This window comes from Grampus griseus (genome assembly GCF_964374135.1).
Source record: "Grampus griseus genome assembly, chromosome: 7".
Classification (NCBI taxonomy): Eukaryota; Metazoa; Chordata; class Mammalia; order Artiodactyla; family Delphinidae; genus Grampus; species Grampus griseus.
Window position 1 is genome coordinate 45,404,825 of NC_139001.1, and position 19,921 is coordinate 45,424,745.

Genomic DNA, 19,921 nt, shown 5'->3' on the forward strand with positions numbered 1-19,921 from the left:
GCTATAGCAATTTTCCTGATAATTGTTAAAGGACAATATAAGTGGTATTACATGCAAGTCAATATTACATATTATATGATATAAAAACACTGTTGAACAGCCTTTAACATATAAAATTCAAAATGATAAAACATGGTCTTCCTTTTACTTTTCCATTAATTTTGTTTTGTTAGTTGTTAGACAATTTTCATGCTTTGCTTTTTGGGACATTTTTATACACGTTTCCTTTGATCTTCTAATTTTTAGTTGGGGAACAGTACAGGAAACAATCTGGTTTTGATGGAATCCCAAATTTTTGTAAGTGTGTGTGTTCTAAATAAACTCAGCTAGGTCATATGACTCGTGCTTCCCATGGTCTTATTGACATTGTGTGTACAAACTTTCTAATTAATTTATTTGATCATATAGACAGTTTTAATTGTTTCTTTTAAAAAAAATTGAACTGTTTTCTAAGAAAGAGGTACTGCTTTAGAGTTTTTTGGCAAGATAACTTTGAAAGGTGTGTACAGATTTGCTCAATTTGCATGGCAAAAATAAATGCTCAAGCTCCTGTGGTTTTCAAGGACAGCTGTTTTCTCTAGTTTCAGATCTGTGATTAAGCCTTAAGGAAGGGATACAGAGTGATGAGAAACGCAGTTGGTGCCTTTGGAAGATCTAACAGGCATGCTGGGGATTTTTATGTTCTCTGTGTTTCTTTTCTTTATAGGTACAGTAATAAGAAAAACTTTACCAAAAAAGTGACACAAAGGAGTGTAATACAACATATGTCAAAGGCAAGTTTTATTTGAATACATTTCAAGAAAATATTCTAGTATTCACATTCTCACATATGAAGCTTCAGTATACAACTTGTGGAGAAAAGCAGTACATATCTCTGTGAATCTAAATATTTGACTCCATGTAAACATATTTAAGAATACTTGTGCTTTGATATTGTTTCTGCTGTCCTTTTTTAAGGGATTTTGGACAGCCAGATGCATCATTTACCTAGGACTCATTGATTCAATATTTATTCATAACTGGTATGTAAATAAAAGACAAAATATTGCTTTCTATGACAACTTTTTTAAACTTTGGTTTATTTGGAGAACTTCCTTCCTTTTACGCCAAGAATAGCTAAAGTTCAGGAATGTTATGAACCCCATTACATGACTTTCCCAAAGTCAAATATCAGTCTAGATTTATAACCGTGTCATATCACAGTATGAAGTTTTAAATCCTAGTTCAGTGTTTCCCTATAGATCAGACTGAGTTGTTTTAAAGTAAATGCAGTTTACAGGAGTAATTTTTTTTTAATTACTTAAAAATTCACATAACGTATAGTTGAGAGATTTTCGAAATCAAGTGATTCTAAGAAAGTGATATATGTTTTTCTAATAGCCATGGATAGCAGGAAGTCATGAAAGAAGTGTCCAGCTTATCTTCAGGCATTTTCCTTTTTATTTATTTTTATTTTTTTGTGGTACGCGGGCCTCTCACTGTTGTGGCCTCTCCCGTTGCGGAGCACAGGCTCCGGACGCGCAGGCTCAGCGGCCATGGCTCACGGACCTAGCCGCTCCGCGGCAGGTGGAATCTTCCCGGACCGGGGCACGAACCCGTGTCCCCTGCATCGGCAGGCGGACTCTCAACCACTGTGCCACCAGGGAAGCCTGGCATTTTCCTTTTTAAATCCTTTTATGGAGAAAAGATGAAAAATGGAGGCATTACCAGAGAACCAAGGGGAATTAAAGAGGAATTACTATAGAAACAGCTTTTTACATAATTGCATCATACTTATTACTCCCTAGCCTGCAAATGGTCTAAGTTTTCTGAAAAATGAACAGGTCAGGTATCTGTGCATAGTCACTTTGTCACATGTGGTTAGTTGGCATGTCTGAACATTTATGACTATCTCCCCACTATCTGTCCCCCACCATCTGTCTCCTCCTATTCCTTGTACTGTTGAGTACAAGTTTGGGTTTTTTTTTTTTTTTTTAATGAATGCAGATACCAAGAATAAAATAAATGGAAAACTAAATAGCTAAATGAAGTGCATACGCTTGTGTATGTGTGTGACAGAAGTTAGTTTAAGCTGAATCTTTGCCAAAATCTCTCTGCGTTCATACACTTCCTACATGTATGATAGGAAGTGTTAATATATTTTGCAAAAATCAATAAAATACTGTTTTGGAAACATCATTTAAATATATTTTTAGTAAAGTATTTTTTTAACTTTTCTATTTGTTTAATAAAGATTTTTTAAAAAACTTTTCTGTTTTCTTTTCTGTTAAAAAGACACTTCCTATTTAATACCAATTATTAAATGATATTCATATTAAATTTTAAAAGTATATAAAAAAACAAAATGACACAAAGCAATGGAAAATAGTAACACTTTTAAATTAGTCCCAGAGCTACATTAATGTTTTCAACTATTAATAGACTTAGCCATAAAATTGTTTTATTTTTTTCTATCAAAATGTAGCCAAGAAACAAACATCTTTCTTTGCTTTCTTTGCAGGAAAGAACCAGTATCTGGATTATTTCCAGTCCATCCAGACAGCTATTTCAACTGGAACAAGTGACCTTCAGAACAGAATAGAACATAGCAGCCTAGCCAGACAGAGGGGAGGGAGTAGGCAACTGGGAAGGGCCCCAAAATGTTCCTATGAAATGTCATTTGAAGTAAGAGGACAATAAAAAACTAAGGACAAATAAATGAACTTAAAAATATTTAAGGCCAATGAAAACTGTGTGACCACAACATGGGATTCAAGGAAAGATGCAGTTTGAGTCTTTACCTATCATTCTTTAACTCCCATGCTCAACAAATATAGTTCTTCACCCTCTGAGTCCAGGCAATGTCCCTTAATTATAAAACATTCATCTTTGAGTCCTCACAGTCTCATTGAAGCTATAATAATCAATTAATAAAAATCAATATTAACATAATTAATATAAACAACAGTCAATTGTTTTTCCTCCCTTGAGTGAGCCAGATTTCCTTAGTCTATGAATCTATGGTGATTAATAGATGCTCATAGCAAATGTCAACGTCTTTATTTAGCAGATCATTGCTACATAAGATAAAAGTTAAAATACTGGTAAAGATTTTATCAGAAAGGACAAAGTGGTTATCTTCTCTTAAGATTTACTTGGAAGGCATGTTGTTCTTTTCTTTCACAGGGAGCATAAGAAGTTTTAGTTCACATCATTAGCAAGAAACATGCTAAAGAATCATTTAACCTTTTACCGAACGCTTTATGGGTAAAGTGTTGTGCGTGGCACCAAAGAAGATACAAAACTGTCAAAGCAATACTTCATTAAAATTTCTGGAGGATAAACAGAAAAGTTTTTTTAAAAAAACTTTATTAAACAAATAGAAAAGTTAAAAAATACTTTATTAAAATATATTTAAATGATGTTTCCAAGATAGTATTTTATTGATTTTTGCAAAATATATTAATAATGACAAGTTGATAAACTAAAAGTTACAGAGAAAATGCTATGAGATTTCAGAATGTCCTTTAACAGAGAACTTAATTAGGTCCTGCGCGTACTGGGGAATTCTTTTAAGAAGGTATCTCCTACAACTTCTAGCCAGACTCCCTTTAATGAAAACAGCAACATTTAAAAGTCTGATGCAAGTTCCAAAGTGCCTATAGAGCTGTTTGCAAACTGGAAATGTTTGGCTCATTAATTTTGAGTGTGCATCTGAATAAACACCAAAAATGTGGCTAAAGGTAAACATAAGGTAATTATATAAGTAAAGTTTTAGTTACACAGTTGTAGTGGTACTATTAGCTCACACAAAACCCAATGTTAGTGATACAGAAATAAGAAATTCAGCTATTTCAATTTATCATGTAGTGATAAATTTTTATCAGAAAAAATCAAAGTGAGCTTTCAAACTCAACTTCTTAAGTATGCCATCCTTTGTATATTATTAACTATGATTTTGGAATTAGTGTGTCTTAAGATCAATGAACTAGAGTGGAAATAAATGAATTCAGAGAAAGGCAATGTCTTCTGCTATTTAAATAATACCCAATTTCATAAAAATGCACTTGAAAGTAAAGAAATAGAAGACCATACATTATTTTAAGAGGTGGTCTCCTCACTAGAGTAAGGGAATCCCGCTTCAGATGAATTGAGAGAAATACGTTTTGAGGGAGAGAATTCTATAAGTGGGTTACATTTGGATCTTAATAACATAAGGTCAAGACATGGAATGAGTGTATAAGAATTAAGGTTTGGGTTGAATTTATGAAATGGGTGTTGGAAGGGGAAGTTCTTGAGACAGTCGTCTGAGGTTATCTAGGAAGGTGAGGACACTTAAATTAGGCACTTCCTGCATGAGACACAGGGGTCTGAGGGTAATACTAGCCATGCCCGTATCAACAGTGTGTTAACAGCTCTTAAAGAGTGTAGTTTGGGTGGAGTCTGGGTTTTAGTTGTCAAAATTGAGTCCAAGATTCTTCAAAAAATTTAACAGAGGCTGAAACCCCAAATCATGAATAAATATTGAATTTGGAACTATAGATGGAAACACTGGAACAGAAAAATATTAACAGCCAGGTTTTTTTCATGGTTATGTTAAGTAACATCAAAAGGAGTAAAAACAAAAGTCAGTATTTAGAAATGCATCAACACAAAAATCTATCAGAAGTTCTATCTGAGAATGAATTCCCACAATGTGACTAAAATTTAAAAAAAAATCAAATCCAAAATACAAGAAACAGGAAGAGGTGAAGAAAATTATTGTCATTGGCCTGTCTTCATAAGCTTCACACTGGATATCTAACATTATAGACACTAGCCAGTGCTAGGTACCCAAATTTAAACATAGTTAAATATTAATATTCTAAAGGAAATTTTTGGTTCACACAGTACTTTAATACATATAGGTTTTCATTTATTAATTCAAATATTTGCCTTACTTTTCCTTTACAACAATGAACTCACTGAAGACAGGGATCTTGTCACCTTCAATTTAACAATGTCTGTTAGCAAACTTACGAGATGTTTTCCTACCCACCTAATACATGATATTCACATAGAGTAATAAATGAATTTTAGTGAACAGATGGATGAATTGTTCATTGGTGTGCAAAACTGTGCATGTGAGTCCTGTGTACCATTAAAATACTTAACATTGTGTTTTGAATAGACTCAAAACTTCATGATATTCTAATTAGCCACCACTCAAATTCTATTATCAAGTCCATCTTTTTAGGACTACCAGCCAAGATACCCTTTGTATTACTAGCTTAAAAAGGCTCTCCATTCTGAAAAGAAATATTTACGTAATACAGTTATTACACCAGATGCTTCTGGTGAAAGGAACCAAACTATGACCTCTCTCACCAGCAGGATGAAATCCATTGTTTTCACAACTGAATTATGTTTGATCATAAAGCTAAAAAGTGTGTGGGTTGTAAGAAATGAAGTTAAAGTCTTTTTCTGCTTTCTTCTTTCTCTTTCTGTCTTTCTTTTGGCACCAATCTATGACCAGGAAAATCTGGCATGAAATTAGCTTCAGAATGTGTCTAAATTAATTAGAGGTTATTTAATGAGTTATATATACAAATATAAATTATACAATTTAATTTATTTAAAATCATTTATTCTCAGCAAAATCAAACATATCATTGAGTTTACATAGAAATACAATTTGCAACTGTATCTTCATAAAAATGCACTGGTGAAATAAATGTTCATAATTAATGACCAATTATATACTATTTAATCATGCCAGTAGCAGAACTGATTACCATTGAAAATTGGTACAATAACGTATTTTAAATGTGCAAAGTACTCTATTGTGTTACCATTGATAATAAATCGCCACTAAATATATACCTATTACACAAAGCTTTATAAAGTACAATAAAAATACAAATTCTATCTGTTAAAAAAAGCCATTGATATGGCTTCTAAACATCCTCATTATACAAATTTCGAAATACTATATGACAAACAAAATTATAAAGACTCTTCTTTATGAAACATATACTACCCTCTAATTAAGGTACAACTTAGCAGATAACAGAAAGCAAACAAGAAGGCTTATATACACCACAGAACATTATGGAGATACATACAAATATAATATTGCATAAGCCTATTTGATTTCTGTTCCTAGTGAAAATGTACCTTTAGCACGTGAAGAAAATTCCCATGACTAAAGGAAAAGAAACATTTTTGAGATCTACCCTCAATCTAAGCTCATATTTTCATTAATTTAATTTTCTTTCTTATAATGTGATGAACCAAATTATAAATTTGTCCATAAATTTTGCTGCACTCAGTACAAATTACAGTCTGTTACATAATGGGCAAAGGTGTAAGAAACAAACATTTTTAAAAGTCAGAGTTCATCAGCACATCAAGAATCAGCTGCAAGAAAATGTTATTGTTCATGTTAAAGACTAAACTGAGCAGCAATTTCATTTTTGTGAAAAATGAGATTCTGAGTTTAACAAAACAGATACAAATTAAATTTGCTAAATAATGTTGATAATTCATAAAGAACAGGTGCCATAGATTTTTAACAGTATCAAAACTAATGGGTCATCACAAAATAAACTTTGGTGAGAAAATATCTTTATCGAAGGAGAAAATATAGGAAGGATAGTCTTATTCAGTTCAGAAAAAATATATTTGGTAAAGTATATATGGGTAATAGATACTGCAACTATAGACAGCATATATTCCAAATGTTTTTTTCAGAAACTTCAGATCAGATGATGTTTAGTAATGTAACTTATCTCATTAGAAATTAAATTTTATTTTAAGTGTAATATTTAGAGTGTAGCTGATAACAATAACTAACATTATTACCTTGCTTATACTAATAAGTACTCTAAATACATTTAGTTTAATTATTATTGGAATTTATATTTTTGTTATTTTACCTGCTAAAATGATCTGGTGGTATTATATTCAAAGTTTACATTTTCCGAATAATATGAACAACATTTCATATATAAAATGACATCTGTCTAATGAATGGTAACATGTCTATTGGTTTGAATATAGAACATATTTAGTTTGGCATTGGTGTATCTCTTCAGGACTCTGAAAGGTATCTTTAAGGTATGGCTTTTGGGAAATCAGTAATAAACTAGCATCCTAGAGAATGAACTTAAATTTGAAGAAGCTAATTGTTTAGAGCTCAGACACAGGCAGATATTTGGATAATTTGTCTTTCAATTATAAATTCTTCTACAAACAAACAGAAAGGAACATAAAAGTATGATTTACTTTACAGTGAGTTGTTTTTAAAACAAAATGCTACAGTTCAACAGTGAAAGTATGAGGAAATTTTACTGAAATAATTTTCAGAAAGTTATGAGATTCAAAAATATATTGGTACATGTATAATACCTGTCATAAGTAATAATGAATAATAGATATGTATACAAAACAAATTTAACAGATTCAAGACCTCTTGTTCTTGACATCAGCACCTGCTGTCTAACGGGTCGAGACAAAATACTGTGCCTTCAAGAGTTAGTCCCATTTTGAACCCCTCCTGCAAAATAAAGTAAAATCATTAAAATAGGAAATGCTCATAGCAAAACAAACAAACAAACAAAAAAAAAAAAACAACCCATAAATGAAAGAGAGTATGAGCAGAAGTTGAAATCTTCATGTTTTGATCAACTAAGAAATAATTATATGTCAAATGATGTTGGCTTGTCAAATTTTTATCAAATGCTTTTATACCCGTTAGCATTTTAAATGCTTTAAATATACATGAGGTTAGCACGCATAAGAGATAGAAGAAAACAGAAATATGTGGAATTAAGTAATTTTAAGACTTAAATGTTTCTTTTCAGTGAAGTCTACTTTATGTCATTCTACTGTTGCTTAAATACCTTGGCTTTAAAGGTCAATATTCATATAAGTAAGATAGCTAGACCTCAAGGTGATGACAGCCTGATAGTTTTCACCTTTTCTTCTTGGTTACCACTATCCAGAGCCTGGTAAAATAAATTGCATTGTATTCCCTAAATGCAATGCTGTATCCTATGTGTAACACAGGACTGCAGATCACTTCGCCATGGAGAAAGCTTCCTCTACTAGCCTTGTAGCTGCAAATTATTGCTTTGAATTCCACTCACCTCTAGCATGTTTTAGATGCTTCTAGAAGTTAAATTTCTTTTGATTTATTGAGACCAAGTACCCAATTGCCATGAAAAAAAGTTTTTTGAAGATTTTTGAGTTAAAAGTTAGTGGTAAAGATGTTTGTCCTTCTCTACTCTCCAGCTCTTTTCTTTTCTGTACAAGGTAGTTGAACTATGGGCCATCTCTGGTCTTATCATCTTCCTAATCCCCATCCTTGCTCATAAAATGAAATGTAGACAAAAGTCTATTCCTGAGGAAAAGAAAATCTCTCTCTAAAAGAAGGCTTTTGTCCTCTGTTCTGCTTTGTGTTTTGTTTGATTAGATGGTATCTACTCGTGTGTTAGGCAATTGCATATCTATTTGCATTTCCTCAAGTTACTTTCATTTAGAACCAGTATTTAATGTACTTACTATAAATCCAATGTAAACATTATGATATAGAGGAAGAAAATCATTACAAAATACAAGCCACACCTTTTTCTCTGTTAATGTTTAAAGAACACTCTTCATTATGCCTAAGCACAAAGACCACACGGCAATGCCATCACTTTAAGGATTTTTCAAAAGTACTTCTCGGTACTTGGAATACAAATTATATTCAGTTAAGTAAAAGTCAGAGTACTTACCATTGTTTTAAAAGCCTATTCTGGTCACAAGAGAAATATTTTGCCACATGTATGCATATTTTTTTAAACAGCCGCCAAATACTCAGAAAAGTCAATACTTTAAACTGAAAATATTGTAAATAAACTGCTTTTTAAAATATTTTATTTGGATATCTGAGGATCTATGTACTATGTCATCTTCTGGAATATCAGATAGATAGATAGATAGATAGACAGATAGATAGGTAAGTAATGTGGATATATACTACCTTTGGAAAGATTTACCATTGTTTTTTAATCAGTTCGTTCTGAAATTAAACCACTATCACTTCAGTTACTCTGAAAATACTATTTATCAATGTGTTATCAGTATATGAAAGGCAGAATAGTAATCAAAGTAAAATAGGGGTCATTGTTTCAACAAAAAATGTTTGTATATCACTTACAAGAATATCTCCATGTTTTTATAAGGATTCTTTAGGAGTCGTCTTAGATTAACTTAATTATCCCTTTTGACAGACACATTGTTATATGGCTCCTTGGTTTTCTTTCCCCTTAAAATTTCCCACACATTTTCTGACCCTTCCTTCCAGGCCTCATTTAGTAAGTCATGACTTAATGCATTCTAAATCCTTCTAAGGTTTCCATATCCTCTTGAATTTTAAACGTCTGAATGAAAATAAGGCTTATTCAACTTACGTAGTGATGGAAACTATCATAAACTCATATCACACAAAATAATGATCTTATTATTGATATATTATTAAAAATATATTTTTATATAAAATACTTTCCCCAATTGCATTTTCTTACTTTGAAACATGGAGAAAAGCATATCAAGGAAGAAAAAAACTCATATGCAACAATTAACATGTTGAAGTATGTCCTTTGAGTCTCCCTCTTTTCTACCTATAAATTAAAAAAAATTAATACTAATATAAATAAATATATATTATATATAACTTATTTAATGTATTAGATATATTATATATAAATTTCTATACTCTTTTTTAATCTTAGCAGAACAAACTTGATTATTTTGAGTCCCTGTAAAACTAATTTGATGATTTTATAATGTTCTATTAATTTTAATATAATTTATTTCCTGTATTTTATAGTTATAAATAAGGTTGACTGTATGTTTTTATGCATAGAGATTTTCCACATTCATAGTTATTTTCTCCTCAGAATAGATTATATTAAAGTTTTTGACATCAAACAGAAATACAAGTATTAGTAACAAATTACTCCCCAAAGGGATGCTGTGAACTGACACTGGCCCAGCAATGATTTAGAGTGCTTGTTTCATCACAATTTCATTTGCACTCTATATTAGTAAAAAAATATAATGTTTAATTTGCTGGATTAAAATAGCTTTTATAGTTCTTAATTTGTATGTTTTCTTTGATTAGACTTAACATGTCTATAAGTATATAGCCATCTGTGGTCTTATTTTGTGAGCTACACTTTTTAATTTATCTGTTGATTATTTAGTTTCCTAATCATTTGTCTACTTACTTTAATCATGTGTACATGATATAGTTATATTTTTTAAAGAGAAAATTTAAAAGAACTATAGAAGACCTTCTATAGGTGACTATATGTACATATTTTCCTTTTCCTTATAAAAATTTCTTTCCAATTCAAAAGTCTGATATATATATAATTGTATTTCAAAAATTTTAAACTGCCCAAGGCTTCTAAAATTTATCTGAGCATTTGTTGTAGGCTTCAGCTATACATTGATCTTCTCCTAAATTATTAACCAGTTGACTTAATATCACTTAATGCAAAATTCTTTCATTGACTTGTCACTCTCCTTTTTTAATGTATTAAATTATTATAACATACAAGGTACACTTCTGGGCTATCAATACTATTAAACTGATTTGCCTGTCAGTGACATGTACTAAGAAGTTTAAATTATGTCAAATCATATAAGGATATAATTGATTTCAAATAAATATCTAATTTTCTAACAATTTATAAAAACTATGGCTTAACATTTCTGTTTAAATTCTTACATTCATGAGATATTTCTATGATTTCCTCTGAAATAAAAGAGGAAAATTAAAAATCTCACTAGGCTTATTAACTCAATATAGTTTATACAACCCATTATACTGTATTAAGTTTTTACATTATATGCAAAGATAAAAATAGTAGCTAAATGTGTGCATTCAATTAATTAGGCTAACAAGATTAATAACAAAAGTCGTTATAAATTTTAGTTAAAATATTACTTTACTTTAATTAAAGTGACCTTGCAAACACATCGTGTACTAAAAGAAACAGACAAGCAATGAGGTGGACAATGCAATAGTGATTGAGTCATTGAAAAAATAACTTCAAGTATGGGTTATAAAACCTCTTTAAACAAAACTAATAATCAGACATATACATGTGAAACTGCTTTTTGAATATTTATTAAATAAATAAAGCAAATATTAAGGTTTAGCTTTAAGAAGTTATAAGTTGTTTAAAATTATTATGAAAATAGTATACCAACCATCTCTGGCGCTACCCACCATGAAAGCAGAAAAGAATAAAAAAGACATTAAGAGTATATTAGAAATGACAAAAAGAAAACAAAAGCAAAAATACCACAGCGTAACATTATTTGACTACCATACCATTAAATCATTTCAATATAGTGTTTCTCAAACTGGGTTTCTACAAAAATCTGGAGATACAGGCTTATCTTCAAACATCTATAGAAAACATTTGTTGTGTGAAAATCTAAAAAATATTAATAGAAAGTCTTTGTGTTTTGTATAACCTTTGAGAACAAATACTACCACATCAGTGCCCATGTTTGTTTTTGTTCTTACAAAAGCATTAGTCCCAAGGTAGTACAACCATAGTTGGTAAAACTAATGAAAAGGAAAATAAATTTATTTCATATGAAATAAATAAAGCATTCTCACTAAATAATCATGCACTATTTGAATGAAAGTCTCGTAGTATTTTAACTACCGAAAAGATGTGGGGAAATTGTGTCATCAAACAAGATACATGCTGATATCAACAGAAGTATGATGTTGGTGGTTTTAGTTTCAGCCAAATAAAATAATCCATGCTGTTATATTAAAGTTCTTAATCTGAATTTTATTAGGTGTTGTAATTTCGCTTTTATTTAATTTATAAGTTTTGAATTAATAGTTGTATAAGAACTATAAGGATAAAATGTATATAACTTTTTTTGTAAATATTTAAGAAATGTTATAGAAATAGTTTACAGTTTAAGTCAATATTAAGGATTTAAAATAATTTTTCATGCAAAAGGGAATTATAAATCACCCAACTTGAGAAATTTTTGTTTTGACATATTCTTTAAAAACCTCAAGGTATGTTAAACAATCCAACTTTTAAAATGCAGAGGCATTATTATATCTATAATAATAAGGATATTCACATAATACCTAGAAGACTGCTTCACACCTTCAGTCCAAAATCAGTGAAAGGATATTTATTATCTTTCTAGGAAGCAGTGTTTTATCAGTGTTAGAAGATCATAATCCACCCCTCAACTTTTTTTTTCCCAGGAAATGAAGCATAGAGAGTGAATGTATTAACCCAGGCCTAATAAATAAAAACCACTCCATCTCTTCACCACATCTTCTCAATCAGCTTCATATAATTGGTCTCTGCCTGAATTCTTCTGTGTATATATTGTCTTTTTGATGAAAAATAGGATATAATAACTTCATCAAAATGTAAAGGGAAATATAAAGAGAAGACTTTATTATAGTGCTTATAAGACTAATTACTAATCATCGCCCACTGTACAAAGCTTCTAAACCAATATCTTCAAACTTCCAGAACAATTCAGAATTGAAAAATAAAAGGGAGAGAAAGGAATGAAAACTCAATTGGACTACATTCCTAAGGAAGCTGTCATTTGGTGTCTGCTGTTTCAGTAAGAGCCCAGAAGTTATGAACTATAGTTACAATGCTTCCTATTATTTTATACCCCTCTTCCTTTGGAATTCTTCGTTTTAGCTCTCAGCTTTATTTATTAATTGAGGTAACATTGGTTTATAACATTATATAAGTTTCATGTGTGCAACATCATATTTCGACTTCTGTACACAGGACAGTGTGTTCACCATCAAAAGTTTAGTTTCTTTTTTTTTTTTTGGCCTCTCCTGTTGTGGAGCACAGGCTCCGGATGCGCAGGCTCAGCGGCCATGGCTCACGGGTCCAGCCGCCCCGCGGCATGTGGGATCTTCCCGGACCAGGGCACGAACCTGTGTCCCCTGCATCAGCAGGCGGACTCTCAACCACTGCGCCGCCAGGGAAGGGAAGCTCCCAAAAGTTTATTTTCTGACCATCACCATACAGTTGACCCCCTTTACAATGTTTCTTTTTAAGAGACTGATTTCATTCTTACAATGATTTTCCTTCACCCGTTCACAATTCTGAAATTCATAATTGTTAATTGTTAAGACTGAGATCAAATCTTGTAAGTCTAGTGCAATGACCTTTCAATTTTTGGATTTTGAATAATTAACTCATGAAGAATTTATGTTATTTTGTATAAAAAAAAAGAACCATGTTTTTGCCACTGTAAATCGCACCATTAAGAACAAAACACAACGAAACCTTATCCGTAGCATCTGTCTGAGTATTTTTAGGACTAAATGTATGTTATTGTTATTTTAAAGTAATTATTTTAAGTAAGTTGATAACAGTTCAAGGGAAGGGTAGTTTTAGTAATAACATTCTCTTAGTCCCATAGAAAAAAGAAAACAAAAACATTTATGCGCCAATCTGTTAAAATAGTCACCTGCATCTCATCTAATTTTGATTGAATATCTGGAGGGAAATCCCCTGCTCCACAGTTAAATGGGTCAAAAGGTTCTGCTCCAAATAGGTCCCGTTCTAAAAGGAAGAAAATAATTTAGTATATGAAATGACAAGGAGTGAGTTGGGGTGAGTTACATTTCAAAGGCAGGATTATATAAAGAAGCACCTGCATGACCAAATGAGCCCCTATCCACACATACTTTATGTTGGGCTTTCCTGAGCTTAGACTAGTTAAACACCAACAAGCAAGCAAAGATCCGCTTTTATGACGATTTAAAAACTATTTGGTTACAAAGAATTATTATTCAGAGAGGTTTCTGTGTCTTTAAGTAAGACTTAATATCAAATTCACCAAATATTTGATAATTAATATATTACAATACCTACACTTTACTAAAGCAATTTAAATGTACTAAAATTAACGTATTACTCACTGAAACTTCTCTATTCCATTTATTGATGACTCTGCAACACAATAGCGAAGGAATAGGTAGGACCTAGTAGATTAGGAAGTAGTTTAACTCACAGTTCATGTACTTTAATCTCACCTTTTAGCCAGAAAAAATTTAAGGCACATCATCTCATGTAGTATAAAATCATATCACCTTCCTAGATAACCACAATGAGACAGGTTCTTTAAAAATGCCTCTTTTCCCCCAAACAAATTTCCTTTAAAAAAAATAGCAGTAATTGAGTATCAAAAAGCTCTCTGTGCATATATTTTAAAGTCTGCATTGTTTTTTTAATCATTAAAGAAGTATCAAAGTTAAAATTGATGTTTGTAATTGATAGGACTATGACTTAATTTATGATTTAAAATTCCTTTTTAATTTAAGAAATTTCTTTCCTCTGAATCAATTTAAATGCAGCCTTAACTGACAAAAAATTAAATTATATATGGGCAAGGGAATTTATAATGTATCAAGACTTTCATTTTTCAGGAAACTATATTCTCTAAATTAAATGCTTTGTAAGAAATAATATTTATGCTACTTGAGTTCTATTATATCTTCTAAATCATTGTGACTCCCATTATGAAAGATTCTTTTTTTTTTTTTTTTTTTTTTTTTGCGGTACGCGGGCCTCTCACTGCTGCGGCCTCTCCCGTTGCGGAGCACAGACTCCGGACGCGCAGGCCCAGCGACCATGGCTCACGGGCCCAGCCGCTCCGCGGCATGTGGGATCTTCGCGGACCAGGGCACGAACCCGCGTCCCCTGCATCGGCAGGCGGACTCTCAACCACTGTGCCACCAGGGAAGCCCTATGAAAGATTCTTGCTTCTCTAGTTACAATTATTTTTTCAGATTCATGTATTAGGTTAATAAATGTAAAATGTTTAGAAGCTCCTGGTTCTGGTAAGTATTGTATAAATAAGAAGGACATATAATTTATCTTCCAAATAAAGACACTTTTAAGAGTGAAAGGAGTGCTACCAAGTTTCACCAGGATGAAGGGTATAAGACAGGGTACTCCTAAACAAATGGGAATTTACTGTCACCATACATATAACTGATGGGTATTATTATTGTTGTTACTATATATTTTCCTCAGTCCGATGTTTATTGTAGGCAATAAACCAGAACTTAGAGAAAAGAGGAACTGTTCTTTGGAGGTGTATCCTGGTTACCACTGTACCACGAACACATCAAGCAATGCTTTACATGTGGTACATGCTTGTCAAAAGAAATGAATTAATAAAGAGGAAATAGAGTTGTCAGGAGGAACAGAGATTCTCATTACACAGGTTTTCTAAAGTTGGGACTCAAAATCACCAGAGATTTCAGATGGGCTTAAGGGATCCTTAACATTCCTGAAATGCAATGCAAAATTTTGTATGAGTGGGCATGTTGTGTTTTTCTGTGAAGAGGTTTAACTTTTATCATATACTCAAGGGTCCACAACTCCCCCACAAGTCAAAAAAGTACTACTTTACATATTAAGTAGACATATCAATACCAGGCAAATTAATAAATATAATAGAGCTCTTTGGCATATTTTGATCAGCTCAGATGGATCTAAAATTCATAACAAAAAGTCATATAAGTCCAATTTTCAATTTAAAAAGATTTGCTATGTAATTAATGACATGAAAATTATTTAATCTAATACAAGAGCAAAATAAAAAAAATAGGTGATACTTCACTCATTCTTTTGTTTATCCACTAAATATTTATTGAACACATATTATGTGCCATACATTTTGCTAGGCAATGGATTAAAACAGTTGAGGAAAGGACTTTAGAGTCAAGTGCCTTCCCTCATGTAATTTATAATCAATTAGGAAACATGATATTAAACAAATTAATTAAAGTCTGATACATATTCAAAGATCAAAAATATACTCTGGAGAACTACTAGGGTTCTCAGGCAGTAAGGAGAGAAACTAAGGAACAATCTTGTAGGTTTCTGCTTTTATGTATTTAAAATATAAAGAAAATAAATGAATGAATACATTTAAGATTTCATTAAAAGAAAAAGTCCTATTACTAAAAGCCCACTGGATTACAGTTTTAGACAATCTTACAATTAAAACTGAGTTGAACAATCTGTCCTTAAATTGTTAGTATAGATAGACAAGAAGATGATTGATAGATAAATGACAGATAGATATAATACAGTGGTAATCAGAACTCCATTTCTTTCTATCTATCTATGTATCTATCTAATCTTTCTAATGATATACTGCAGTATTTACTAAACTCTGGCATTTGGGATAGATAGACATTAAAAAATATAGCAAGATATTACTTCAGTTTCTCATTAATAAATCCCTAAAAACCATTTGACCATCTCTACCTAGATTTTCCAAAGGCATTTCAAACTCACTAACATTTAAAAGAGGCTCATCAGTTTCCCCCTCTCTACCTCTCGTTTTCCCATTAACAACATTTGGTCCAAAATCCTGAATCATAATGGAGTTTGAACTTTCAGTTACCATCCTGATGGATTATTCCTTCTAAGTATCTTAAAATCTATTCACTCTTCTCAATTTATATTCTACTTGGATTAAAACCTGACATTGTGGATACACTTCTAATTTATATTTCAAATTCTAGCATGTAACCCAAGTCTAGTGTATGTACTAAACAAATGCCCATTGAATTAAATACATGAATGAGCAAAACACTGATGTAGTCCAAGGAAGTAAAGAACAGTGGTAAAGGAAGAGATCTGGAACACTCTTAAGGACAAAAAATTCCCCATATCAAGATATTGGCAACATTTTCTAAAAACACATGTATATTATGGATTATTTCCTTGAAAAAAATATTTTGCATTGACACAAAATATATTCAGAAGAATTTAAATGTACTATATTTCAACAAAAGTATTGAAATATTTTTGTTCACTGATTTTTAAAGTTCTAATGTTATTACTTTGTAGTTATAAATTAGTCCTCTGAAATTTACTGAATACCTAAAATGTGCAATGCACTTTGTTGAGTTCTGCAGGGGAAACAAATAAACTATAGGCTCTGAAGTGCTTTACAGCCTTAAGCTAAAACTTCAGAGTTACATTGAAAACGTCTCAAATGTGAACCAGAGAGGATGCAATAAAGCAAAATATGTAAAACTCTCTTTTCTTCAGTGCCCCTTTAGACCTGATGACTGATCATGGCCATTGGAAACTATTCTTTCACTTTCTGTGACAGGGCACAGAGCAAAATATAGTCAAGACATTGACGATGAACATCTGTTAGATGCTTTCTACTTCGTCAGAGAGACTTTTATGTTCCTTCCAGATATACAGAAAGTAAATCAGAAAAGCAATGCATTTATAGCTTTGTAGATATCAAAGAAAGAACACTTACATAGGGTTAATAAATAAATCATGGAATTCATAGATTTATATATTTCTTTAACTAAGACTATCCATATACTCTATGATAAAAAAATTAAACTGAGTTCTAAATGATTAAAATAATTACCACAGGACTGTTCTTAATCATTAAACAAAACATTAAAAATATAACCCCAACACAATAAACATAACTGTTTTGTATTATGATGTAACTAAGCCTATACCAAAATATCATTTTTCATAAAATAGTTTCAAATGCAAATAGTGATGTCTTTAGTAGTATACTCTCAATTATTAAGTAAAATATAAATAACTGAATTTGGCACATATATATAAACATAATTCTTCAGTGATTAAAATTTTTAGTGAGCTTGTTAAGATATATACTTTCCCATAAAGTGCTAATTAAACATTTAAAATGTACACAAATATAGCAAAAATATTGATTTGTTTAGAAAGCTTACTAATCTCGGTAGATCTACTAGGGACTGGAGGTGGCTGCGTGCCATTGCGAGTAGGTATTGAAGACTGGTGTGAAATTGGAGAAAATGGAATCATATCAAAGATGTCAGTGGAGGGAGACTTAGGTGTCACATTGCCTGCCTGCAATGAAGATAACATGAATTAGTATTCCATGTAGAAACATTATAATGCTAAATATTTCATACACATATAAAACATATATAAGCACAACAAAAAATGCAGTTGAGTCATATGAACTTGCCATTCTGTAAATCAAAAATAGTTACCAAAAAAAAAAAAATAGTTACATATTGGCTATTTCATATGACTCAACCACTTATGCTAAATGCTCATTGGAAAGAAAATTTCTGCAAAAATATTCTCAAAGATGATGGCAAAAATGGTGATAATACTATTCTAGACAGATATAAAAGATATGTTGGATTTTTTGTATATCTAGAAATAATTGCCACTTATATCAGAGAATTGAAAACGTGTTAGAAACTATTTATATAAAACCTTGATTTCAGTAATGTATTTTGCACAAGATTACAAGATTTAGACAGAAATAACCGAACATAAGTGATGAATCTTAAATATAACCATTCAAAAGCGATTGATAATGATTTTAAAAACATTTTAAGGAGTCTATTTTAATTTGTACTTATAACTGTAATGGAGCCAACTATTATATTCATTGCAGTGACTTTTCTTCTTAGAATAAGACTTCATCGTTTTCTACAATAAATAGCTACCTTGTGAAATAAATTATAATCACAAAATGATTAAGTTATCTGGGCCAGTCTGGGCTAGGATGTAATGAAAGAATGAGACAATCATCACTTTGATTGTCATATAGGGAAAAAAATTATTTTATATATATATATCATCTATTGATATAAAAGAAAGAGAATTCCCATTTTGGAGAGAAATAGTGAGAAAAATTTATTTTTCTTATAAGAACATGAATATTGTTTAGAATTGCTTAGAGTGGTTCATATTATAATTTGTGTTCTCAAAATACATTTGTTTACTGATTCACAGATGATGCAGGTAGTGAAGATAAAAAGGCTGATTGTGTGTAAAGAGTGATAGATTGTGTGTAAAGAGTGATAGATTTGCTATTCAGTTAATAAACCTGTTAGTACATTTTTTCATGCAGGAAAATTGCTGTCATCTCCCTTTCTTTAGCAACTTACTTTAACTTTAATGGATAGTCTATCAGTTACAAATACTATCCAAAGACTTGGAGGCAACTTTATCCCTCAGCTCTTTCCTCCTACTCAGGAATGTTGTTCTCCTAATCAGCCTCTCTCTCAAATTCCACTGGCTTCCATCTCTCTCCTCTTTGTCAGATCTTGACTGTTGTTAAAACAAACCAACCAAAAAGGTCTTTACCCAGTGCCTCTTTACTCCTCTCGTCTCTCATATCTCTTTCCCTTCCCTTCAAAGCTGAGGTCCTTGAAGGAGGTATCACATCTCTTGCCCTTTTACTTCATCCAATCCTCAACTCAGATCATTCCAGACTTTGCTCTTTTTGCTGAACTCTACTGAAAGAGCTTTTGCCAGTCTCAACAATGGCCTAATTTCCCAGTTGTTATATCTGATGGATCTTTGAAAGTACCTGTCCTATTTCATCTTTTTGTGGATTTGGACCACCACTCTCTACTAGAAACTCTCTGAGATCAGATGACCAAAGGATGCAAAAATGGCACACAAGGGCCCCAGATCACATCACATCAATTCAAGACATACCTGATTTTTTTCAATACTATATAAATGGCATATTTTGGCAGAATTAAAAAAATACGTGGGATAATAAAAAGCATTTTCTATTTAGCGAATTACATGAGGTCTTGGGATGCTGCTCTCACTGATTGGCTTGGGAAGGCCACATTTAGAAGGTGGTGGTATTAACAGTCCCAATGATAGTCTGGAATCAGGCGAGTTGACAGGAGTGACAGTAATGGAAGAAACATTTAGACAGGGAGATGAATCATCAGTTCTACGCCAGAAAGAAGGTGAGCATCTCTGAAACCCGTGTTGCTCATGATCAGACATTTTGTGCAGCAGCTGTAAAGGAATGACAGAAAAATATACTAAGGAGAAGAAAGAAGATGTGGAGGAAAAAG

The 19,921-nt window shown here is 31.6% G+C and overlaps 1 protein-coding gene across 1 annotated transcript in view; it reads right to left on the reverse strand.

Annotated features, from left to right (window-relative positions):
• Nucleotides 1-6,811: 6,811 nt before the first annotated feature.
• GULP1 (GULP PTB domain containing engulfment adaptor 1) overlaps nt 6,812-19,921 on the reverse strand; it is a 276,087-nt gene continuing 262,977 nt past the window's right edge. Inside the window, exons 11-14 of the mRNA XM_082658306.1 lie at nt 19,638-19,862; nt 17,792-17,930; nt 13,507-13,601; nt 6,812-7,516 (exon numbers count right to left, since the gene is read on the reverse strand). Of these exons, the coding sequence (XP_082514432.1) occupies nt 7,445-7,516; nt 13,507-13,601; nt 17,792-17,930; nt 19,638-19,862 (531 nt within the window). The 3' untranslated portion in view covers nt 6,812-7,444. The remainder of the gene's footprint in view (nt 7,517-13,506; nt 13,602-17,791; nt 17,931-19,637; nt 19,863-19,921) is intronic.